The 26,115-nt window shown below is 36.2% G+C and overlaps 3 protein-coding genes across 3 annotated transcripts; all 3 read right to left on the reverse strand.

The window, feature by feature from the left end:
* Positions 1–9,404: 9,404 nt before the first annotated feature.
* On the reverse strand, positions 9,405–10,400 carry LOC145660999 (uncharacterized). Its single transcript, XM_081726436.1, has one exon. It carries the CDS (start codon positions 10,398–10,400, stop codon positions 9,405–9,407), a length of 996 nt encoding a protein of 331 aa, XP_081582562.1.
* Positions 10,401–11,125: 725 nt separating this feature from the next.
* On the reverse strand, positions 11,126–12,484 carry LOC145661000 (uncharacterized). Its single transcript, XM_081726437.1, has one exon. It carries the CDS (start codon positions 12,482–12,484, stop codon positions 11,126–11,128), a length of 1,359 nt encoding a protein of 452 aa, XP_081582563.1.
* A 103-nt stretch (positions 12,485–12,587) lies between these two features.
* LOC145661001 (uncharacterized) lies at positions 12,588–14,930 on the reverse strand. The gene is made up of 2 exons (XM_081726438.1): positions 14,884–14,930; positions 12,588–13,341 (listed from the first exon to the last, which is right to left on the reverse strand). Exons 1-2 carry the CDS (start codon positions 14,928–14,930, stop codon positions 12,588–12,590), a joined length of 801 nt encoding a protein of 266 aa, XP_081582564.1.
* Positions 14,931–26,115: the final 11,185 nt, after the last annotated feature.

A 26,115-nucleotide genomic window follows, 5' to 3' on the forward strand; every position in this document is an offset into this window, starting at 1 on the left:
GCAAGGTATAGATACATATGTGTATTTAAAAAAATGTTAAAGGAAGATGAACTTACAATTTGAACCTGCACCTGCTGGACAAACTCTTTGAAGCTTCTTGTATGATGTTACCTCTTCAAAAGACTTAAAGAAACTGATTTCTTTCTGGACGTTATCACCTTGGTACCTTATATAAAGATTTTGAAGTTTCGCTCTTTTACTCTTTTTCAGCATTTTATATACGTGTTCTCTTTCCTGTTTATTTGATCAGAACGGAATTAGCAACATGATTTATTATTGCAAAGCATATCAACACTTTCGCAATCTGTTAATATGAAGAAGTATCAATATCCGGTCATTATAATGACATATTTCATATTTCTTAATATATCTTTTCAATATAAAGATTTATTGCATTAATAGGAATTAATTATCTCTTAGATCAACATTCCAACTTGGCACTCATATTTAGTTATAACAGACGGTGGCAGAATCGAACTCACTGCAATCAATAGGTTGCTTGGTTGGTTGATTTCGAGTATAACACCCCTTTCAGAACCGTTGCTACATGAGACATGGATCTATATCTTAACATGGAATTCAAACCACATGAGTTCCAACAGGGAATCGAACTAGGGTTTCCTTCACCGAAGGTGCTCTTGGCTATGATTGTGCAGTTGATGAAATGAGATGACAGTTTTTTTTTTTTTTTTTTTTTTTGTGACCAGATTCGAGACGAGATAGAACTCATTTAATAGAAACTTATACGATTTTCGAGATTAGACATTACTCGCACGACACAGTTTCGATGCAATATAGCCTCAAACCTCGTCTCTTGCGCATCCTTACTCATAGCTAATGATTAACATTCACTTTTTCGGCGTAGAATACCCCAGCTTGATTCCCGGCGAGAACTCATATGATTCAAATTTCATGATAAACTGTAGGTTCACGTCTCAAATTGCCTTGTTGCTGAAAGGGACGCTAAACCCTAATCCCATTCCTCTATATCAGTGGTTCTAAATCTAATTCCTATCACGACCCCCATTATATCACATCCTCTTGCCAGAGACCCTATTATAATTTCTGGTTTGTAGTAAGTTTGTGTGGGGTTTCTAATATAGATATTGCGGAGATCTCACGATATCCGTCTATTTCTATAATAGTGGAATTCATTCTTTGTATATTGAATACAGTAACTATCCTAAAAGCGAATGAATTGAAACCCAATTCGTTCAGTTCATTCGTATTACAAATATCGAATTCGTTCCGTCATACTGTTTCCTTCATATCATTTGAAAATTTTAAAACTTCATAACTTCTTTAATTTTGGGTCATATGATAAAAAAAAAGTGATTTCTAATTTTAGTTTAAAAACTTGGACAATTGTTAAAAAAAAGTTCTTGAGTATTTTAAATAGCTTGATAATGTATGTTACGAAGATTAAACCGGACATTGCCGTACTAGTGAAATTATACCATGCTTAGGTATCTCATAAGCTTTTAATTTTAATTGGTTTCGTTGCATTTGTATTTTTCTGGTGTTTCAATATGTAGTTCTCATTATTAGTTCCATATCGTATCACTTTCATTTAAATTTATTTTTAAACAACTATGCACCTGTTGAAAATGTTTAGTAGATCTATTTTTTGTTGTTCTTAACAGTATGTATAACTAACTAACTAACTCTATGGGAACCCGGAGGTTCAGTACCGCGTTCACAAAAACTCTCCACTGACTTCCATCCTTAGCTAATTGGATCCGGTTTCTACTTTGTATTCCTATCTCTGCGAGATCCATCTTAATATTATCCTCGCATCTGCGCCTAGGTCTTCCTAATGGTCGTTTTCCTATGGGTCTACCAGTCAAGACTTTGAAAGCGTTTCTACTTTCTTCCATTCTAGCTACATGACCTGCCCACCTAAGCCTCCTAGACTTGACGACCCTAACAATGTTGGGTAAACCGTATAAACTATGTAGTTCCTCGTTATGAAGCTTCCGCCATTCCCCATTCCCGTTCCTCTTGGGTCCGAATATTCTTCTCAGGATCCTGTTCTCAAATACTTTTAGTCTATGTTTTTCCCTCAGAGTAAGCGACCATGTTTCACAACCATACAGAACAACAGGCATGATTATCGTTTTATATATTTTAAGCTTCAAATTCCTCGACAGAATTCACGACGACAAGAGATTTTGAACCGAATAGTAACACGAATTCCCTGCTTTTAGTCGACATTTAATTTCTTCGTGAACAGTATGTATAAAAATAAAAATATCTATCAGAATTAAATTCAAAATAATATTTAAAGATATTTTCCTGTATTAAATTCTAATTATATTTATAGTAGATTGGGGTGAATAGGGCCACTTTCAAGAAAATTACCTTGTACTGCTAAAATTAGTGCTTTATTAAAGAACTTTTTACAGATTTATAATATACCATATCTCTACTATAAAGTTCACAAAAATCATTTTCTTCAAAAATTGTATAATACTATAAAAATGTATATATATACTTGCCTCGAATGGCCCTATTCATCCCAACATATCTGGGTGAATAGGGCCGTTCGTAAGGTGAATAGGACCACATGTATAAAGTGGATTGAAAGCACACACAATTGTAAAGTCGTACTAAAACATAGAGTAGAATTCGTATACATAATATTTTAGAATAATAGAAGGTGTAAACGGTAGATTTACGTGCTTATAAAGTCATATATTTATATTTGACGTTTTTTACTCTGCAGACCTTGAGTTGTTAGCGTTAATTTTTGCTTCCTTATTAGATATTTCCATTGTGCAACAGGACAAAAAAAAAAAAAAAAAAATACTGCTCTTGTACGTCATCTGTGTTTAACGCTCATAATTTCCCATCTGAAATAAGAAAGAGAGACAAAAAATATCGAATTCTTATATCACCACTATGTATAAGACAATAGATAGGATGAATGAATGGGGTGTGGTTGATGCATGCATTCGTACAAAATTAAAGTGGGAAAAAAATCTTCGAGTTTTACTTTCCAAGGTTATGCAGGGTAGGCTAAAGGAGACGGGGGTGGTGCGAATGAATTAAATGTTGGAATGAAAAAAGTGGGAGTAAAGGGGAAAATCCCGATAAAACCCATCTACACGGTGTTTGTCTACCACTTGGCGCGAGCTGGGATTCAAACAGGGACCCCACACACTGGAAGTGAACGTTCTGCCACTGAGCCATCGCAGCTCCCTAATCAAAACGTATGGCCCTGTTCACCCTAACTAGATATGGTCCTGTTCACCCTAATTGATAATATATAGAAAAATGGGTTGGCAACCCTGTTTAGGTTCTTCCACGATTATCATCCTAGTCATAATAACTTGAGTGAACCTTGTTGAAGATAAGAAAATCAAACTTCTGCACTTCCAACAAAACTACATAGCGTAACAAGAAATAATACAGGACACAAGTATTAAAAATACGCTATTTTTCTTAACACTTGCATTCAATTGAGGATGAAAGTTGCTCTGTAATACAATCAGCGTCTAGTATTCGCTCAATCTAACTGCACAATGAACTTGTAGAGACTCACAGTGAAGACACGGCGTGGCATTCGCTTCGCTGCTTCTGTTCTATAAACAAGTAAGGTGAATAACGTAACGAGTGGCCCTATTCATCCGGTGGCCCTATTCCACCGAAGCTACCCTATCTCTTCCGCTTATATTCGCGACCCCCATGAAGGCCTGTCGCGACTCCCCTAGGGGTAGCGACCACCAGTTTGAGAAACTCTGCTCTGCTCTATATAGATAGATTGAATATTTGAGAGAAACAAAACTGGGTGTGTTCGTCTCATAGTTCTCTACATATAGGATCTGTGGAAAAGAGAAGGGTTAGGGCACCCTCTTTCCTCTTCTAAAGGATTTTAATTATCTAAATTAAAATCCTGGCCTAAACATACTCAGTGTCCCTGTGATATTGAAAGAAGCACTTTAAACATGACCTATCCTATTAATTTTAATGCTTAGATAAATCTCCTTTAAGAGGTTTTGCCTTATTTTATATATATATATATATATATATATATATATATATATATATATATATATATGGGGGAGTGAGTGGGCATTTTTCTATGTGTGTGTAGGATTTTCATATAGATCCAGTAGGTGAACCAGATACAAACCAATTCTCCTTTACATAGAAGATATATTCAAAAATAACCGAGCTATCCGTAGTCTCTAAGAACACTACAGGGGAATTGAACCCAGTACTTTGGATTTAAGATCAACACGACCAACTTGGTTCCTCACTAATTGAACCAAAGAAAGCCCAAGCATCTCTCTCTTACGATTCCCCTCCTGAGTCGAACACGGGTTAGGATAATTAATTCAATATCTGTAAAGTACCTAGAAGAAAAGGAGTCCAATATCCAATATTTTAGTGCAATATCCACGTAAGCGTGGTAAAAAGCACTCTTAGACGTAAACTTCCATTTCCCTGACTAAAAGGAAAGGAAACATATTTCTATTTAATATTTGCAATTACTAGATGCAAACGACAGATAAAGAGAAGTTTTCCTACTCCCTCTTCAGCTAACATAGTCTTTGAACTCTAAGTAGGGAAGGTCATGAGGTGTTACTCTGACTTCATGTCGATGCTATGCTCGATCAATTTGTTTTTATATGTGAAACAATTACTCAAACGGAGAAATCCTCGATCGCAAGCCTGTTTAAATTACGAGCGTTAACCTTTTAATTACGGAGCCTTTTAAAAAAATAAAGCCTGGGATACGGCACCAATTTTGAACAAAATGTAGGGTTATTTTCAAATGGCTGTGGATCAGGCCCTAATAGTCGTAACCTCAGGAAAGTTGAAGCATTTTACAGAAAATGCATGAAAGTTTCATACGTAGTATGTTTTACCCCCCGACCACTCTAATCTAGGATTACGGGGTGGGGGAAACAGAATTTTTACAACTTTTCTAACAAAAATTTTGAGTTACGTCCCCCCTCTGGCGCTCTAGAAATTGACGATGCGTATAAAATGTACATCAAAATGTTTTTTGATATATTCTGAATAACATATAACAGCAGTGTTAATATAAGATACATACAGCATAATTAGGAAATTCCTCAAAATTATAATGTATCTACGCCACTCATTAGGACAGAAATGACAAAATGCAGGGTTATTTTCAAATGTTCATAGCTCAGGCTTTAATAGCAGTAGACTCACGAAAGTTGAAGCATTTTACGGAGAATACATGGAAGTTTCATAATTAGTATGGTTTTCGCCCGATCACTGTAATTAGGGGGTGGGAGAACCATCATCAAAGTAATCAAAATTAAATTCGTCTGTGTCTGAGGAAGGAAATTAAATTTGTTCTTCATCCCACTCCGATTCCGTGTCCATTGCTTCCAACTCGTCTCGAATGTCTTCTGAACCGACAACATCTCTCGATGCCATTTCTACTAATACACGAAACACCAAAGTTTTATAAGTAAAACCAACGGTAACAAATTTTCAAATTTTAGGGTCCATAAAGGTAGATTCTACTGTATGTTAAATTAAAATTCGTATGCAGGAAAGAATGCGCTCGCAATACTCAGTTCAGACTAACAACACACATATGAAAAGAGGGACAAGGATATCTACGTCTTACAAGGGCTGTAGGAGCCCAGAAACCCAAACAAACTCTCTTATCACTCTATGTTGTTACCACGTGCAGAAATAAATCTTTCTTTCTCAGACAGGTCAAGACCTCTCCCCCCACACCCTCTATTCCCAATTACGTCCCCGGCACCAAGATTGGAATGGAAACGTTTCCTGACTGATTATTTATATTTTCTTTCACAACAATTAACTTATTGTTGTGTTAAACCTCTGAGAACAAAACTGCGCACTTTAAAAATTTAAATGCGTTTTAAAGAGCTTGTATGACAAATACAAACAGTCACATGCGTTCACTTTAAAAAAAAACAATAACAACATAATTTCTGTATTCAGCAGTTGCTTAGTATGTTTCCTGAATAAAACAAATGCAAGTGCATATATTTGATACCCAGAAAGTTAAAAAAACAATTAGGTTTAGTGGGCAAACTGCAAGGTATCTATAAATAGTTACTTCGTGTCCCAAGCCTTATTTTTAGGTAACTAAATATAGTTACATCGTGTCCTAAAGGTTAAAAGTTCAAAATTGAACAGATTTTGCAGAAAAATTGAAGTAATCATTTCTTGAGAGAGACGCTTCATTTCTGGTACTGGGGAGCTTCCTTGGGTGCCCAGCATAGCGTTAACGTTAAAAGATACGCAGTTTGCAAGATAAATGCACTTCTGGGATGGGATGAACGGTAATAGCGTCTTACAACTTGCAAATTCCCTGCTCTTTGGCACACCGGGTCGATAAGCTAATAAGATGTATTTGTTACCCCTATTCGGCTGTATTGTCATTCAAATATCACTTTCCTGTGTGGCCATCTTTAAATTCAACAATGACTTTTCCAATTCAACAAGACTTTTTCATTGGCTTTCCCAGGCGTGCGAAATTCATTAAGAACGTCGTGTTATTCATAATTAATGTTGAGATAATCTATGTTGAAATGTTCTTGCCTTCTGTAGGTAAGAGTGAGACCAATATTTTCTCAAAAGGTTCTGTCACCAATGTGTTGTTTTACCTGGATTAGCTGTCCAGCAAAAATTTTTGCACTTTGCGCATTACAACATAACAGTATCATATATGGAAAAAATGTTTATTGTTATTGTTAAAATAAAGTTAAACCAAATAAATTATCCATCACAGGCTCGCACTGACAGTGAGTACGAATATTAATTTACACCACCGATATTTCATTTGTAGTCAATCGCGCGGAATTGACGCTTCAAACAGATCGCGCAGCGCTAGAGCGGCCGGGCGCACAACTCTCCTGAGCAGTACTCCAAACTCTGTCGGCCTATGCTTATGCATTCAGGAAGACAATGTTTCAGTACATCATCGCTTGCCATTTTTTTTAATTATTATTATTATTTTCAAGGAATTGAAATGCCGATTATGGGAAAATATTGGTCAAACTCCAGGGAATATTTGAAGGTATTCCCCGACAAAAGCCCGAAAATTAAAAAAAAAAAAAAAATGATTAGCGGGAATGTGCGCTCAAAGCTGCGAACAAGTTGAATTTTATACTGGAGGAAACCGATGTTTGCATAAATCGTTGCTAGCCGATAGTCTTTTGGCCGCATATATCGCTGAATATCGTGAAATGTTCCCTGAAGTTTGATCACTATTTTCCAACAATCGCCATTAAAATCCATTGAAAAATTAAATAAAAAGAAGGCTAGCGATGAGATATTGAAATATCGTCTTCCACATTGCATAAACAGAGGTGGATTGGATTCGGTGTCGCGTTCACGCCCGTTCACGTTAGCTACGAGGCCAAATGTTTTAGAGACAAATGTGATTATTCAATTTGAACTGGCCACACAGGAAAATGGTATTTGAATAACAATCCAGTCGAATAGGGGTGATAAATATATATTATCAGCCTATCGACCTGGTGTGCTAAACAGAAAGCAATTTGCAGGTTGTAAGACGCTATTATCTTTCATCTCCTCCCTAATAAGTGCCCTTATCTTGCGAAATGCGTACGTTTTGACCTCACCACTGTGCTATACACCGAAGGAAACCTCCAATATCAAAAATGAAGCGTTTATCTTTAAAAAATGGTTACTTTAAATGTTTTCCAAAATCTGTTCAATTTTGAACTTTCACGCTTGTAATTCAAACATGCTTGTGATCGAGGATTTTTCCGTTTGTGTAATTTAGATTGCTGGGCTGTCGTCATCTATGACCATTTAGCCCGTCATGTTTTGAGGGATGACGTCCCTCGGCGAGCACACTATAAGTTAAGTACCATCCCGGCATTTGCCTGGTGTGAATGAGGAAAACCTCATTCAGGGTGGCTGGCCTGAAAATGCGCTTTACACTTTTTCGACCGAGTGCCCCCACCGGGAATCGAACTCGGGACCGCTGTAATTATTTTATATGTAAAAGAAATGTACTAAAACCTTCACTCATGTGCCAAAAGTAACCAAAATTAGTACACCAGTCTAGGAAGAGCTAGTCATCAAATATATTTTTACGTATCATGCATTGATCCTTCACCTCCTTACTAAAATGTAATGAAAATAAGGTAGGTCAAGATATACTCATGAACCAAAAGTAATTAAAATCTGCATAGTTAGGAGAACTTCGTAGACAAACAGCGTTGTATATATATATATGAAGATCCCCTTCTTAAAACATTAAGTTTCGTAAACGGTGGAACATGGAATCTATTATTTCATTGAAGAATGTCTATTCGAGGTTTCATCTTTCTAAGTTGGGAGAATCGTTAAGAATTCAATTTTTCTCATAAATTTTGATTCCCTCTCGCTCCATGCTCTTATGGTTCTGTTATGCACCAAAAATAATCAAAGTCGATCCAGCGGTCTAGCAAGAGTTCACCGACAAATGTAGTTTCATTAATTTTTATGTCTATCTGATGGACTGTATCACACAAACGCTGGTTCGTTCTGTAATAGTTCGATTTAATAATATTATTAATATTTCTTACAATTCCCGAGTTAAACTAAAATGCACATTGAACACTACGATGATGCAGCTATAGGCTACGCGCTCACTCACACACTGCTGCTATGCACAGTTTCAAGAAGCAACTATACCTACTTCTTCTTCTTCTTCTACAGGTAACAAGTTACATTGAACAAACACCTTTAAACAAAACTAAACAATTTAAATAAACAAGTTAGGACTAAACATAGCCCCCACCCTTGAACTATCTAGTTCAAGATACACACAAAAATGAATTAGTAATATTTGAAATGACATATAAAAAGTAAAACAAAACGGTAAATGAAAAATGTCTTTTTCAATCAAATGGCAATGGGGATACTTTCACAACTGGTCTTTTGTAAACTCCATCTGAGGTCTTTACAGTCACTGCACGTACAACGTTATCGCTTCCGGGATGAATATTTACAATACGTCCCAACTTCCATTTTAAAGGAGGTAAGTTATCTTCCACAAGTAAAACTAAATCACCTTCCTTCACGTTGTTGTTTCTTTTCCACCACTTTGGACGCTGTTGTAACATAGAGATATATTCTACACTCCACCTCTTCCAGAAGTTTTGCTAAAGTCGTTGCACTAATTGCCATCTTGACAGTCGATTAAGTTTCTTTTCTGTATAATCTGGTTCAGGTATTGCCAACATTGGAGCTCCAATGAGAAAATGTCCTGGAGTTAGGCTACACAAATCATTGGGGTCTGAAGACAAAGGGGTAAGTGGCCGTGAATTCAGGCACGCTTCAATTTGACACAATACGGTTGACATTTCTTCAAAATTTAACACAGCATTGCCTACTATTCTTTTCAGATGATACTTCACGAATTTGATTCAAGGATTTACTCTTGAAGCAGCTTCCCACAATCCGCCAAAATGTGGTGCATGAGGTACATTAAAATGCCACTGTATGCCTTCCTTGCTAAGATAATCTGTGACACTAATATTATGATGATCAGATTTTAGCAACTTAACAAAATCTTTTAACTCTTTGTTAGCTTTGACGAATGTTGTGGAACAGTCACTAAATATATCTGTTGGTTTTCCCCTACGAGCAACAAATCTTCTTAGAGCAGCTAAGAACGCTTCAGTTGTACAGTCACTCACAATTTCTAAATGGATTGCGTGAGTAGTAAAACATACAAATAATGCTACATATGCCTTGTAAGTTGTTCGCCCTCTGCCTTTAATTGCTTTGAGATGAATTGGCCCACAATAATCTATTCCTGAACGACTAAACGGCCGACTAGGATTTACTCTTGAAGCAGGTAAATCTCCCATAAGCTGTTCTACCGTTAACTTTTTATGGCGATGACATGTCACACATTTCCGAAGTAATTTGCCAACAAAATCTCTTCCATTTATAATCCAAAATGTCTGTTGTAAAGAAGATAATACCAGTCTTGGTCCACCATGCAAACACAATTTGTGTTCATTCCACACAATTAATTCTGTTAAATGGCTATCCCTTGGAAGTAAAATGGGATGCTTTCGATCTTCTGAAACATTGGCATTTTTAAGTCGACCTCCCACACGTAAAATACCTTTATCATCGACAAATGGGTTCAAGCAAAGCAATCGATTTTTGGAAGGTAATGATTTTCCGTTTTTCAGGTACTCAATTTCTGATACAAATGACCCTTGTTGAACAATCTTTATCAGACACATCAAGGCATTAGAAAGTTCTGTCACTGTAAGTGGACCTGTATGCTTGTTTCCTTGCGGCACACGGCAATTATTAATAAAGCGCTTACAATATGCAACAGTTCGCTCAAGTTTCACCAACGATGAACAACTGTCAATAATGGAGGTATCAACATGAACATGCATACAAACTATATGTTTTCTTTCCTCTTGGTTGACTAACTTTGAATCCACTGTATATTCATTACACTCTGGGAGAATGGGGTTTTTGAGCCACTCTGGGCCTGAGAACCATAAGTGATGTACAAGTAAGGCAGAAGGTAAGAAACCTCGAGAACCACAGTCTGCTGGATTATTCTTTGAATCCACTTTGAGCCACTTCACTGATGGCAAAAGAGTTTGAATCTTTGCTACACGATTGGCGACAAACACTTTCCATCTGCTTCACTCCGAATTCAGCCACGATAACACAACAGTCGAGTCAGAATAGGCAATTACATCATGCACTTCCAAACGTAATGAATTTAATATGAGATTCATCATTTTAGCTAATAGCAAGGCACCACAGAGCTCTAATCGGGGCAAGGACACTTGTTTGATTGGAGCAACCTTCGTTTTTCCCATAACAATGTTCACACTCACTTGGCCGTCTTGAGATACAGACCTCATATACACCACTCCACAATAGGCCTTTTCGGAAGAATCACAGAATCCTATTAACTCTCTTCTCGTAGCTTGAGAGATAGTGATACACCTGTTGATTTTGATGTTTTTCAATAAAGAAAGCTCTGAGTAGTAATTCCTCCATTTCCTCAAAATCCATTCAGGAACTGGACTGTCCCATTCTAAATTTAATTTCCAAATTTCTTGCAATAATATTTTCGCAATAATAGTAGTTGGAGAAATCAAACCTAATGGATGAACACCTTTGCACTTTCTGATAAAATGTTACGCTTAGTTACAACTGACTTAACTGACACAAGATTGACATTATACGAAAATACATCATTTGATGGATACCACTGAATTCCTAACGTTTTCACTGAATTACTACTATCAAAGTCTAAACTGCTCGTCGCTTGTTTCAAATGAGAGGGTACGGAGTCCAAAACGTTGGGACTGTTGGATGCCCATTTTCTCAGTTCAAAACCTCCTTTCTGCAATAATGCACTGAGTTGTTCTTGTAACTGAATTGCTTCACTAACTGAGTTGGCACCACTGATCAAGTCATCAACAAAAAAGTCTTGCATCACTACAGCCGATGCAATAGGAAATGATTCTTCTTCATATTTTGCTAATTGCTGCAAACTTTTCATCGCTAAATATGGTGCTGAAGCTGTACCATAAGTTACCGTCACAAGCCTGTAATCTTTGATAGGAAGATTAGGTTTTTCACGCCACACAATTCGCTGAAAGTCTCTATGTTCTGGTTGGATTCTCACCTGTCTATACATTTTCTCAATATCAGCAGTCAATGCTACATTATGTTGTCTAAAACGCACAAGTAATGGAATTAAGTCACACTGCAACCTAGGTCCGACAAGTAACTTATCATTCAATGACACATTAGATGAAGTTTTACAACTACCATCAAAAACTACTCTCAGTTTTGTTGTAGAACTGGAATCTTTCAATACTGCGTGATGTGGTAAATAACACACTTCACTATTTGGTTTCAGTATTTCACTTTCTGGAATAATCTCCATATGTCCAAGTACCTCATACTCGTGCATAAAATCTACATATAATTGACGCATTTTAGGCCTCTTCTTCAAACGACTTTCTACTTGCTTAAGGCGTTTAATTGCCACTTCACGTGACTCACCAAGTCTTGCACTGTTGTCGCGAAACGGTAACTGCACATGAAACCTACCTGTCTCATCTCTTTGATGGGTCTTCTCGAAATAAATTTCACACTGCTTTTCTTGTGACGACATTATTTTTTGTGTAGGAATATCTTCCAATTCCCAAAATTGTTGCAAAATTCTTTCACTGTTGCACTGGATATGATATGTTGACGCTGTGAATTCTTTACGTCGCATTTCGTAGTCGCCAATAGAACCAAACAATACCCATCCTAATTTGGTATTCACTGCTACGGGAGAACCATTAACACCACTACAGACACCCGCCAATAGCAATTGAGGGTAAATATCTGCACCCAATAACAGGTCGATTCTGTCAGGAACATTAAAATTCGGATCTGCTAATGTTAACTTGTTAACATGCGACCACTGCTTGCTTTTATGAATATACCGTTTTGGTAGCATACCTGTTACCTTTGGCAACACTAACGCTTCTATAGAAAATTCTGATTTAACATCATAACTTGATGTAAACACAATATTAACAACACCTTTTGCCCGAGCAACATTACTGGAACTCAATCCCGAAACATGTACATACGTGAGTTGATTTTGCATTTGAAGTGCTACTTGCTAATGCACGACACCTATGATCTATGAATTTCACCAATTGGTCAAATGTTGGTAGTTCACTGTCTGACAATGAAAGTTCCCACTGCCTTTTTGTTTCACTGTCTAGCTTCTCTGTTATATGAAATATAAGCAAAGGATCCCATTCGTTTACTTTTATGTCCAACGCTGATAACGATCGCACACACTCAACACTTGTATCCAACAACCGACGCAACGCGCCAGCTGATTCTTGCTGCACTTGACCTTGACTTACAAACCGCCGCAAGATAGACGTGACTAATTCTCGTTTATTTTGATACCTTAAATTTAACAGGTCCCAAGCTTCTTTATAGTTATCGTCAGTTATTTGTATAGATTGAATAAGTGTTGCTGCTTCACCTTCCAGACTAGTTTTTAAGTACTGAAGTTTTTGTGCACCCGTCAATTTTTCATTATTATGCACTGCTGCGATAAACAAATCACGAAACGAAAGCCAATCATTTAAGTTCCCGCTAAAGCATGGCAACTGCAATTTTGGAAGTCGAATTTCTGTTGTGTTTTTTTGATTATTCACATCACTAGAAGAAGCGTGAGATAATTTACCCTGCACTTCCACTAATTTCACGTTAAGCTTTGTAAGTCTATCTTCAATAGCAGCAAGCTCTTCTTCTTGCACCAAATAAATTTCTTCTTCGGCACACAAGTTCTGGCTAGCAACAAGAGCTCATTTGTTTCACGTGACAGTTCACTCACTTTGTTTTTGTAGACTTGAACTACACTAATATCTTCCTGTTCTGTGATATTGTTTATGCAGTTTTCAGCACGAGTGACCTTGCCTTTTAAAACACGCTTTCGGGAATTGTAAGCTTCCATTGTCGCCCACACAGTTTTGTCTTTCTTGTTAACACACAAGTCTTAGCACGTAGGTCACATAAAACACATAAACACGTATTAACATCCGGCCCGGAGGACCAAATCTTTATGATGGACTGTATCACACAAACGCTGGTTCGTTCTGTAATAGTTCGATTTAATAATATTATTAATATTTCTTACAATTCCCGAGTTAAACTAAAATGCACATTGAACACTACGATGATGCAGCTATAGGCTACGCGCTCACTCACACACTGCTGCTATGCACAGTTTCAAGAAGCAACTATACCTACTTCTTCTTCTTCTTCTACAGGTAACAAGTTACATTGAACAAACACCTTTACCCAAAACTAAACAATTTAAATAAACATGTTAGGACTAAACACTATCAAATATAGAAAATGACTCCTTAAAAAGAGAATTTTTTGAAAACGCCGGGACATGGGTCCACTTACTTTAAATGAAGAACTTGCATACTATAAAAATAATCGACTCGTATTTTTTTTTATTTCGGCAATGGTGCGGGTTTAAGGATAGAAAAACACCCTTTGAACGTTAGGGGTGGTTTCTAAGTATAGACAGAAAACAATAATTTAATATAGAAGGAAACATACTGCCAGGAGTAGTTTTAGAACAACTGGTTCATAATATGACTTCAAAGTTACAAAAATTCAAAATGGCGGATCCAATATGGTGATTACAACTACAAAAAGTATTCTTGTTTGAAATGTTTTGCAGTTAGCCAAAAAGAATCACAGTTGACAGGGCTTACTGCGAGCAGGTTGCAGACCGATTTGAAACCCATTTCCGTAATTATTTCAAGGGGAGTGAGTTCCGTAGTCACTTTGTTTCATGCACTCTACGATCCTTGATTATAGTGCTTGGAAATTGCTAACACTAAGTCTTCTCTTCCATGCACTATTACTTCTCGCCGATGTTGTTCTACCGTGAGTTCTGTAAGCTATTATTACATTGGATACTGTTCCCTGCAAGATAACGCATTGATCACCTTAGATACACTTGCTCCTATTAACCACTTACCCACAATTTGGTCTCTCTGAAATTTAGATAGACATTCATTTGATACCAACGTCATCTGCCTGGTTCAACACATACCTACTGTGAAGAAGCTGTGTATTGGATGTGAAGTGACCATGTGATAATTATGTAAACTCTTAACTTAATTTGATAAATTCAATTATTTTATTAAATTACATTTATCATCGACAGAACTATGAACTCTTTAAAATCTATCGGAAAAAACTTTTATTAATGTTGTACATTGCCAGACAGTTTGAATAAGCATGTATTTGTTAATTGTTACTTTCGAAATTGTCAATAAACAGGACTAGTTTCCTTCTTCATTTTCCGCATACCTTACGCACAGCCTGATACTTCCCCGTTCATTGAGATCCAAAGTCATCACTTTATAGCCAGACAAAACCACGGAGGACACATCGGCAAGGGGTATTCGACACACGGTTAGGATAGGTGCAGGATCGACGACAGAAGCGGATCGCTCTATTGGAGAACAACCAGCTCCATAACTCAAGAATACGATTCTGTTGGTTTATCACCGCAGATACTAGTGGAATGAAGGTGTAGGAGAGCATCATCGTAAAGACGCATTTTCAAGAGAGAAGTCGACGCCTCTTGCAGATCAACACGATAGAGATCAAGATGTTGACTGACTCCAGTTTATCCAGGCTCCTTCAGAGAAAGACATTCATCGTTCCAGATGACCAGGGTGATGCCAGCCTCGTTGAAACTATCAGGCTAGTGCTCATTCCTTTATCTTAGTCAAAACCTTTCTCTCTCTCTCTCACTTATCTTCCCAACTAGTTATTTTTCGAAATTAATTCATTTGAATTCCATTTAAATTCAACCATAATTTACAGTTAAGTGCCGTGTTGTGCATCAGTTTCATCCCCAATTTGTTGCGTGAGCTACAACTGATGTCACAGCACCGGCACACTTCGTTCTACCCTACCTGACGTACTATCACCTAACACACCACTAATGGCTAGGTGATGCGCACGTATCTTTAGGGTTACCACCACATGTATATTTCCATTATTTTTATAACCATCTGTATTTTATGGATTGATTGAATATTAAGTACGTTAGAAACTCCAATTGGTACACGGACAGGTGAAAAAGATTGGTTCATTTTTAGATTCTAAATATTATTATTATTATTATTATTATTCGATTGGATACAAACAATTTACCATAATTCAAATTGGTATACCTGAAGATTTAAAGAAATACTTTAATGTTGTGTTTTATGGTAAACATAGGATGGAACCAACCAGTGATTAGCCACAAATAAAATCTGTGGTTATCCATTACGAAGTAATCAGACTGTTGATTGATTAGATATTAATTGCCGTACATGCTCAATGTTGGAAAGGTGAATAAAATCAACGGTTTGATGGAAATGTATATTGTAAAACTAAATTTTCTATTAGTTGGTTTCTTACGAAATATCGTATCAACTCAAGTTGGTGCACGGAAAGATAATATTACCAACCCTTGACTCGAAATTGTGTGGATCGTGAACTATGTGTTTTTCGTACAAGTAAATTGAATATTGCTATACTATAATTCTGAGTAGATACTAAACTTTGCAGTATATCAAGGAAAAATATACACGCTGGTTCTGATTAAAGTATTCATTGGTTCTTGAATTTTCATGTTTTTATTTAATTGAAATGAATTCCTTAGCTTAACGTCAGAGATGATGGAATGAGTCACGAAGTTCGTGATCCATAACCCAGAAGATCAGTGGCAGTTAGAACCATGACCCACTACCAGTAGCGTATAAAAGGTTTTGCTTCCGGGCTTAAGCCCCGCGAAATTATATTTACTATTTTAAAGTAAATTAAATATCATGCAGAATTTTCACATTTGTAGGAATCAAGTTAGCAAAGCCCCTCTTCAACGCAACAAAATCGTAAATTCGCCACTGTCCGCTAAAGCCGGTGATCCCGTATAACCCGAAAAGCTTTATGAACCGGATTCACCACCAGATTTTACCCGAAATGACTCGGACAGACCAGAAGACAATGTAACATCGTCATACACATGGTGTGTGCATATATATATATATATATATATATATATATATATATATATATATAAAATCACGCTCGATCCTAGCCTAGGAGCTAAATACACGTTTCTGATTGGTTGAACTTATCCGTTTCTCGCCACATAGCATACATATAGCACAAATCAAACGTAAGGTGCTGTCGGTTATCGTGGCTGAGCGTGCTAGCGAACGGGCTAATAATGAAAATCGCTTTTGACGTGGATTAGAACCAAGCCCAGAGAGTTTATTTTTAAAAAATATATAAAATTTTTATCATTAAAATAAGATAAAAAATACTACTCATTTACCCTTGTACGTAATATTTATATAATTCATAATAAGTGATTTACTTAGGGCCTACGTTATGAAACATAGCTGAGCGAGCATCAGCGAGCGAAGGGAGGGGTTAGAAGCCCCGCAGGTTTTATCCATCTTGACCGCATGATAATAACATGTGACATTACTGGTGCAACTTCGATGCAAATCTACCCTCTCTCGCTTCCTTGTGACCAACTTAAAACAGTTGGCTAGGATAGCGCGTGAAAAGAAATATGCATGGTGAGTATGTGTAACATAATAACAATCTCTTCTCTCTTTTTCTGTCTTCTTACTAACTGTAATTTTCCTACTTGCTTTTCCTACTTGTGCGTCTGAGAGTGCCAATGCATTGCACTGAAAGTTAACTACAAGACTTATCAGAATTGCAGGAACGATAAGCTGTTCTCATATGTATGTTCTTATGTTCTTCTCATCAAATTTTAATCAAGTGAACCTATAAAACTTGTTGTTTAGAACATGAAAGATGTCACTAAGCCCACACACTTTATTTTTGTATAATCTGTGTTCAAGAAACCACTGTATTATTATTATTTTTTATTATCGAAAGACGAAAAAGGTGAACTCATATTTTAAAATATTCAAGACATTGTGTCTTTTTTAAAAATACTACACCGGGAATCAAATAAATGAATAATCGAACTCGATTAGTGACCATCATTAATCCAGTATTCACTATAAAATTCTGCAGTTATGTATCGGATCTGTCAGGATCACCGAGTAAGACCAGGTCTGAGGAACGAGAACCAGACCTGGACGATCGGGACGAAAGTCGTGACCCCAATCGACCCAACTGCCCTGGTGATCAATAACTCTTTCCACCACAGGGCGCTACAGCACTATGATCTATAAGCTTAAAGGGAAACGAATGAGAATTGCAAATGAATAAGTTTGAAAGAAATTATGGAATGAGGATATGGGAGGAAACGGAGCTACATGAAATCATTGGCCCGACTATATTCAATACATAGCTTAGGACCGAACCAAGGACTTTTCACTAGAAAGATAAACACTTTATAATAATAAGCTACCGTGCTTTCTTTCTTGTTGAAGTTATACATTGTTGTATAGTAAGTTTTGATAACGGGAACCGATATGAAACAGAAAGAGAAAGCTGTTGAAGGATTATCATGAAGCTAGGGATTTGGGTTAGGTTGCACGCAATGTTCTTCCTTCATAAAAGAAAACAAAAAAATATTTGTGAAATGAAAATACAATTTAAAAATTGCAAATTTCTATAATGCAATTTTGTATTATCTACCGTATATAATGTATTTTCCCCCCTTCGTTTTAATGTTATATACATTTTCACCATACTTCAACTACATTTTCTCTCTTTGGCTTATACAGCAAATTGCTATCAGTTTAGTGGATATTTAAAAGATGTATATCACTTAGCAAAGAAAGGTATGCATGCGAAATATTTGGCAAATCAATCTTTAAAACATTCTACTTTAAAACTGATATAACATGTATTGCTGTTGCTGGGTGGAGATACTACATTATTAAAGAGTTAGATTCAGGTTTTGTACGTTTGCATTAACAATTTACTCCAAGTCAGCTCGGGCTTAGGATTAAATTGTTAAAATGTTCTCTTATTTAATCTCGCTAATAAAAAGTAACGTTAAACTCCAAATAATCAAAACATATTTTGTAAATTATAAACCGTTAGTTATAACAGTGGATTTGCAGTTTACGGTTAATATTATTCAGGATAGAAACATTTCCTTCTTAAATATTGAGCTTGCCTTTATGCCACCACTGTTATATTACTGGTATATTATTTCTAATATCCTAGAACTTGACTTTTGGATTTCCAAGCTATTTTATGCATAAATAATGAAAGTTATGAAGTATGGAATCGCTACGCACCCTTCCAAAATTTTTCTTTGGCGTTTACACACTCTTGGTTTGGACCAAAGCGTCCCTTCTTAAATTTCAACCCCAAATGGTACCATTACTAGTTAGTTAGGTTCTAAGTTGATTATGATAGCTACTGCTATTAAAGTTACTACTGTACTTAAAATTTTCAAATTGTCTGGTGAAAAATGTACGTAGTTTACTGAGAATGGTTGCGTATATATATATATATGGGGTCGCACAGTAAAATTACACTAATATCTAAAACAAGAAATCAGGTCGTTTATACAGAAATAAAAATGATTGTTGTTATAACAACGATCATTAATGTATATACTAATTGATACCCTATCTGTTATTAGTTTGTTATCCAGTGATTGCGTATAGAGGGAATATTAAGTGATCTACCAAAGATATTTTTTAAAAGATAAGTTAACGTACATTAATTTAGATTAAGTTGAGGAAACTTTCATTGGATTTATTTACCTTTGATTGTTAGTTTTGAATAGGCTAAATTACTCTTCGACGAAACATGTTACCTCAAGGGTACTTCATTGGCAGGAAATATTGGTGGGTCAGAAATTACGAAATCTCTAAATTCCTGAGTAAATGTTCAAAAATAATCAAACTAACTGTTCACGAAGTAGTATAACAGCAATTTTGATATCTGCAAAGTATATACAGTCCTGTTTTAACAAATCTTGGACACGCATCTTACTTTAGCCCATATATTCTTTCGACCGTGTGTATAATATTCTAATAACTTGGCTCTAAATAACCTGTCGATTGTCCAAAGAAAATGCATATTTATTCCTTTTATTTTGAATTGTAAGTAAGAGGGTATTTTCAATTGTAAGGGTTTTTCGTTGAGGCGTGTGACCAATTATTTTGTTTAAACAAGGCTGTACCTCGTGTTAGGCATCACTGTCGTTTAACAATGTTACTTATCTTATTTCCTAGTGATTCACTGGAATTTAGCTTTTAAAAAAAAAAACTGTAGAATGGTACCAAGGTCTTATCCCTTTCACTGCTAAAGAAAAGTGCAAAAAAAAAAAAAAAATGCACGTGTGCCACGAGCTTTTTGCAAAATTGCATGATCTGAAGTAGCACATCTTTATTTCCTCAGTTTTCGTATTGGCATTTTATCCAGTCAAGCGTTGAAATTATTTTGATGAGGAAAATTAACTAAATTGCATCAGATGGTTCCACTTGAACAAATAGTTAATGTAACAGGTAATAATAAGGATATTAAATAATAATTTAGTGAAATTGCGTATTGTGTGTGTGTGGATGCGTGACAGCATAAATTTATTGCTCTTTACCTACGTACATTGGTATTCGTTCTGTATTTTTATCCAGCGTTTGGTAGTTAAAGAATACATTTTTATGATTTCAATTTCCTTTTTTTTCATTTTTCTTAATAATGAAAAAATAAGTATGCGTTATATGTTTCCTCTCTCATTTAGCTACAGATGGGGACTAGTAAGCCAGCAAATCAGACAGACATGGCGGTGACTAGTTCTCTTCCTATGTGATTCAAAAAGTTTATCGGAAATCAGTATTTGCAAACGTTAATTAAAAGTGTTGCTAGTGCTATTAAAGTGTGGCTTCGGTTCACGAAGTCCTGGACTCGATTCTCAGTGGGAGAGCATTCGAACACTATACAACGGTTCAGATTCCACTTTAAACCGTAGAGCTTATTCTATATATATATATAAATATATATCCTCGTTTCTGACAAAGCAGGTATATATAAATCAATCTTTTCACATGAGGGCAATCTGGCCATATATTTTGTCGGGCCGGGTCGTTAGTCAAGTATCGCAAACATTTCCTTAAAGTACGAAATCAAGTACACACACAACACATTTTTGCGTAAAATTCCAAATACTAGCAATGATAAACTTTCATACAAGACTGGAAAGTGCATTAATATAGCCGTTCACGTCATAGCATATATGCATAAATTTGAGCACTGGCGCAAATCCCGGGGGGTGATGAAGGAGACATGTCCCCTCCAATCTTGGAACTGGGGGATTATACCCCTCAATAATCCAATTTGAAATGTGTTTTTTTGGGGAGAAATGTGATGATTTGTCTCCGATTATCACAAAGGAAAGCAAGATGAAATTGATACCTCTTGCTGTATAACATGCAACAGGTTCACCTCAGAAATCAGATTTATCTACCCGTACCGTAATATGAGTCTCATCTTACCCCTTCGCCGCCAAGAATAAGCCTCCAGTCTGCCCGCCTCTCAATGTTGAAGACAATTCTGCTCCCCTGATCCTCCACAGCCATAAATATTTTGAACATCACTTAAACAAACAAACAAACAAACAAACAAGAAAAGATTATGGGAACGGACTTACCCGTCTCCCTCAATGTTGAAGACAGATTTGCGCCGATGAATTTGAGTACACGACAAATTAATACAATAGCAAATCAGCACTTCGATTCATCAGTGAGTAACCTTTATCCTACTTGATAGTAACGACACATCACGATAAATATAATGAAGTAACTATCCATTAGTAAGATTTAATGTGTATACAAAATAGAGATGCAAGTGCTCGAAAGTAAAACGACTTCTTTGAAAAAAAAACAAAGTTTTTTCGGGCTTTTTTTCTAAAAATTTCAATTTTAGTGGAGAGATAACAGTACCGGTACTTTCCTGATTTGTTTTCCTGTTATAACACACACACACACAGAGAGAGAGAGAGAGAGAGAGAGAGAAAAGAGAAGTTAATAATTGCATTCTGAAGAGGAAGTCATTAAAAAATCAAGAATCAAAGATCATCACTCCTTAGATAGGAAGGAAAAAGCACATGGGTTTTCTAGTTCCTACGAATTGCTCTTTGTCAGTTTGAAAACCAGTCAAGAGATCCTGCTAAACAGGGTGAACATAGGACTCACAAGTACTGGATGTTATAAACGTACTTTCTTAACTGTAGAGTGCACTACAGGGCAACAAGAGGACTGCACTACAGGGCAACTTGTCTTGTTAACAACTTGTTTGTTGTCTTGTTATAACTTGAACAAGAAATATATATAAAGCAAAAATTTGTTTTTTAAAGCCCAGTTTTGTGACAAATAAACTCCATTCCCCCAAAAGCCGGCTTTTTTCATCTCTAATACAAAGTTCCGAGGAAGGCAATTGCAGAAAAGAGATGAATGATCACATAGAGATATTGAAAAAGTTACTCAACGCTGAACAATAACCCTCACTGTGCGCAATAGTTACAGTTTATGTAAAATAAAGTGGGGACTTCTAAGATGGGCTGGAAACGTCACTCGGACGGGTATGGACTTTTGGGTTTCGGGTAGATCAACGAAGTCTTAGTTCAGGAACTTTTGTTTTAAGTTCTTCGGCTCGAAGGACAAAAACTCACATTTTGCGTTCCGTTGATACTAACCGGAACACAGTACTGCACAACCTATCAGAGTGCATGTTAATATTGCTTCTTCTTCTTTCTCAATTCCATTATAGGTTGGTGGGCAATATGGAAAATTTAAAACTTTTCTCTCCCTTGGGAGAGCTGTTTTGAACTTTGATAAGGTCTCTTCTTCGTAACTGCATCTAGATATTTTATCCTTTGTCTTCCTCTTCCCTGTTTTCCTTCTGCCTTTCCCTCTATTCACACGGTGATCCAATCGGAGTGTTGAATAAGATGGACGAACATGCTGTGTACCCCGAACCCAGTTCGACGGCTATGATTTCGCATGCTGTCATTATTAGAATTTAATATTTTTGACAACATCTTCAGAATATCTTTATCAGTTTAAAGCACTTGCCGAACTCTTGATGGAACTTTATATTGTTATATAGGGGATATTGGCAATCTTTGCATATTCTTGCGCCACATAACACTATACATATATAAGATAACGTAAAATGGCAAGATGCTGTCCTGTGAAAGTTTAAAATAATTAACTTTTTAAAATAGTTTTAAAGATAAGTTATCAAATAATTTATTAAACAAATTAGATTTTACTTAGTTTTTTTGTTTCATGTTACGTCCATTAAATATTATTTTTTAGTAATATATATAGTTAGTTTGGATGATTCCGGACAGTCGCTTAATCCGGACATCCTAAGCTTATAATAAAACTGTTCTTCGCATTTGGAATATACAGACTTGTTGTGACGCCTATTTGAAGCACCGTATTTTCCTACAGTTTAGTGCTTAGTAGGAAGTGCAAAGAGTGTTATACGTAGTTCCAACGGTGAGGGAAAGAAGACGATAAAGGCAACTTCATGCACGTTTTTTGACCTGATGTAACTTCTTAAGGTTAATGGAATATGTTAAGGTTGTACACAGAAGTGGTTGTCAGTAAATGGTTAAGTAAGACATATATCGAAGCGAAGACCTTACTTTACTCGTTGCATATTGGAATAATTCTATTACTTTGCGCGTGCCTGCTCAACGTGTGCACAAATTTACAGTGATCAAAACGGGTGACTCCGGACGTTTAGAGAAGGGTGAATTCGGACACGTTTATTACGTTAAGAACAATGTAATTAATGGGCCAAGAGGATTCAGAACACTCTCTCTTCTCTCGCTTTTCACTTTATGTGAAATAGTACGTGAGATCTATTGCTTATTTCTATCGTTTATTGATTTTTGCCATAAATGGACTCCGAGGGATCACCAGAGAAAGCTACAAAATTATCTTAGGACCTACCAACACAACTAAATTACAAAATGCTAAGAAATTCTACACTACTGAATCGCTACATCATCTGGTATATTCCCATTTGATGTGCAACATATTCGGGAACATGAATTTCTTTTGTCGAAAGAACATGATCCACCAGTAGCTAGAAACAATGCCTCTTCTGCGTTGTCAAAATCATCCAAAAACACGTCTCAATCGCCTTCAGGCGGGCAACATCATGTCTATGAGTTTCCTAGATATTTTCCAGTTTTCTCCTACATTCTCATTCCATCAACTTATTTCGTAATTATTCACTCTTATTAATAATTCGTCTTCTCTAGCCTACAATCGTAAACTTAGAATATTTCGTTTTATACGGTGTGCTAGCTATGCTGACAGGTATAGAAGGATGTGCCAAGAATAATTGATTCCTTGATGACAAAAATTGAAGTAGTCAAATAAAAACTGAGAACTTGACCACGGATACAACATGCGTTGAATGCAGTCTCTGATATCTAAAATGATTGATTAATATGTAGTTCTGTCCTTCATAGTCAGCAACTAGATTATGTAGGACAAGACCGATTATTTAAAGCGGGATCTGTATCACCGAGAATCGAACCCTACACTAACCATATAGCCACAAGAGAGCTCAAAAGAGTAACTTATTTTTTACTCAAGAGAGTAACTTTTTTTTTTACATTATTTCTGTTGCCGACATTGAAGTTTGTGGAAAGAGAAGGTATGAAATTGTGTTCAGAAGCCTTAAAACCAAGGTCGATATTTGGAACTCCAGAGGGTAATTGCTTCCTCCTGAGTATGAGCATTATATACTTTTTAAGCAATGTGATAATAATATACAAACGAAAAACGTGAACATCTACTTACATGCAAAACTCCCAAGGCAAAGTCTGAAATGGTGCTGCTGTTAGAAACATCTTTCCCCTCGTTTAAAACTCAAAGAAAAAGTGAAAATTGAAAACAATGGTTTATCAAGGCCGATCATAGACTTCATTCAATCAGTAAATGTAACTGTATCAAATTTTAGGAACCTTTTGAGCTAGAGCTTGAAGGCAACGAATAAACACAAACCTTTTCTAAATTCAAATTTGGAATTTTTAGAGGTCTAACAGATTTTACCTACATTGGATTCCGTTTAGAAAGGCCGTCTTTCTTTGAAGGAACATATAGATATATTGAAAATTGAATATTGCAGCATAGGCTAGACGAGTGTTGTGATGCTATTAAGGAGGAAATAAAAGGTACTATTTATGTTGCTATAATATCGGACAAAACTACAATCCACTTCTATATTTCAAATGATGATAGTATTCCGATATGTATGTGCGGTAGGATTGTCGAATAAATTTGGAATTTTATAAATTCAAACGGTCATATGCATGGCCGCTCAGAGGATGAGGCACTTGTTACTCCCCTAGATTTTCGAACAGGGTTCAGGTCTTTGAAATGCATACCACAACAAGTTTACTTACTTGCACAATACTGTATAGTAGTTAATATGTTTATATTAACACTGTAGTACTGAACAAAAGAAATAATAGCCAAAGCTTCAACACACACTGTATTTTAAACAGGGTGTCTACTAAAATTCCTAAATGAAATTTCTTGACTTTTTCGTGACCTTTTCTTTACCAAACCATAAAATTTCGTAACTATCTCAAGAGCGAATTTGAGTGCGAATCAGGCCGAATTTCTATGCATGTGACATAAACGTCCTTTGCTTGCGATTTACTAGCGTCTAAAGCCGACCATAGACAATTTTGAGACTGAATTTTGGCATTTTTTAGAACAAAGTTTTTCAGTAAGTATTTATATGTGTACAGATAAGAAAAAAATCGTGACCCAAAAGCTAAATTTCGTGACTTTTTCTTGACTTTCATGACCGTTTTCTGATTTCGTGACTTTTTCGTGACATTCGTGACTTTCGTGACCGATAGACACCCTGTTAAACTATAATTTGTTACAGTTTCGGTGTGTTGAAGCTTTCGTCGGTATTTCTTTTGTTCAATATAAAATTCCAAAGTCATGGATAGTGTTATTACTGTACCGGTAGTACTGTAGTATATTTAATGTAGTTAAGAAAGTTACGCAATGTGCCTAAATAATTGTTGTGTTACGTGAAGTATTATGTGCACATGTGCATGAAGGTGTGTATGTCGCGGTTGAATTTGTGGCAGTGCTTTGGAAAAGTACTGTTGATTGTGAGCATTTCTGGTAAGTGTATTTGTGTATGTGTGTGAACGAGAGAGCAAAAGAAGCTTGATCAAAATTAATGTGTACTGCTCACCCATCTGACTGAATGACGAGCAGCCATTTCAAAAGTGCATAATAAAAAAAAAGTCCGAAGATGCGATATATAAACTCCATATATATATATATCTCATCGTAACACGTATAGTTTTCGAGAAAATCGACGATAGTTTAGTTTTTGTGGCACTAAATTTACGTCATTCGTTGACTAACAAAAATATACTGAACAGCACACCACTTATTAAAGTGAAAATGATACTATACTAAAATATAATGCCATTAGAAACCTTTCATTGTGACACTATCAAGAAAATAGTACATACTATAGGTAATGATTATATATATCGGGGGTGTCCACGAAGGGGGGCTATGACGCAAACTGCGTCAT

The sequence above is a fragment of the Thermobia domestica genome, chromosome 9, assembly GCF_964235325.1.
Source record: "Thermobia domestica chromosome 9, izTheDome1.hap1.1, whole genome shotgun sequence".
Taxonomy (NCBI): Eukaryota; Metazoa; Arthropoda; class Insecta; order Zygentoma; family Lepismatidae; genus Thermobia; species Thermobia domestica.

Coding starts and splice junctions, on each gene's coding strand:
- LOC145660999 (XM_081726436.1), bottom strand. CDS start 10,400: ATGCATGTTCATGTTGATACCTCCATTATTGACAGTTGTTCATCGTTG.
- LOC145661000 (XM_081726437.1), bottom strand. CDS start 12,484: ATGCTACCAAAACGGTATATTCATAAAAGCAAGCAGTGGTCGCATGTT.
- LOC145661001 (XM_081726438.1), bottom strand. CDS start 14,930: ATGACTTTGGATCTCAATGAACGGGGAAGTATCAGGCTGTGCGTAAG. Junction 13,342..14,883: donor AGTATCAGGCTGTGCGTAAG/GTATGCGGAAAA, acceptor TCTTGTTGCTAG/CCAGAACTTGTGTGCCGAAG.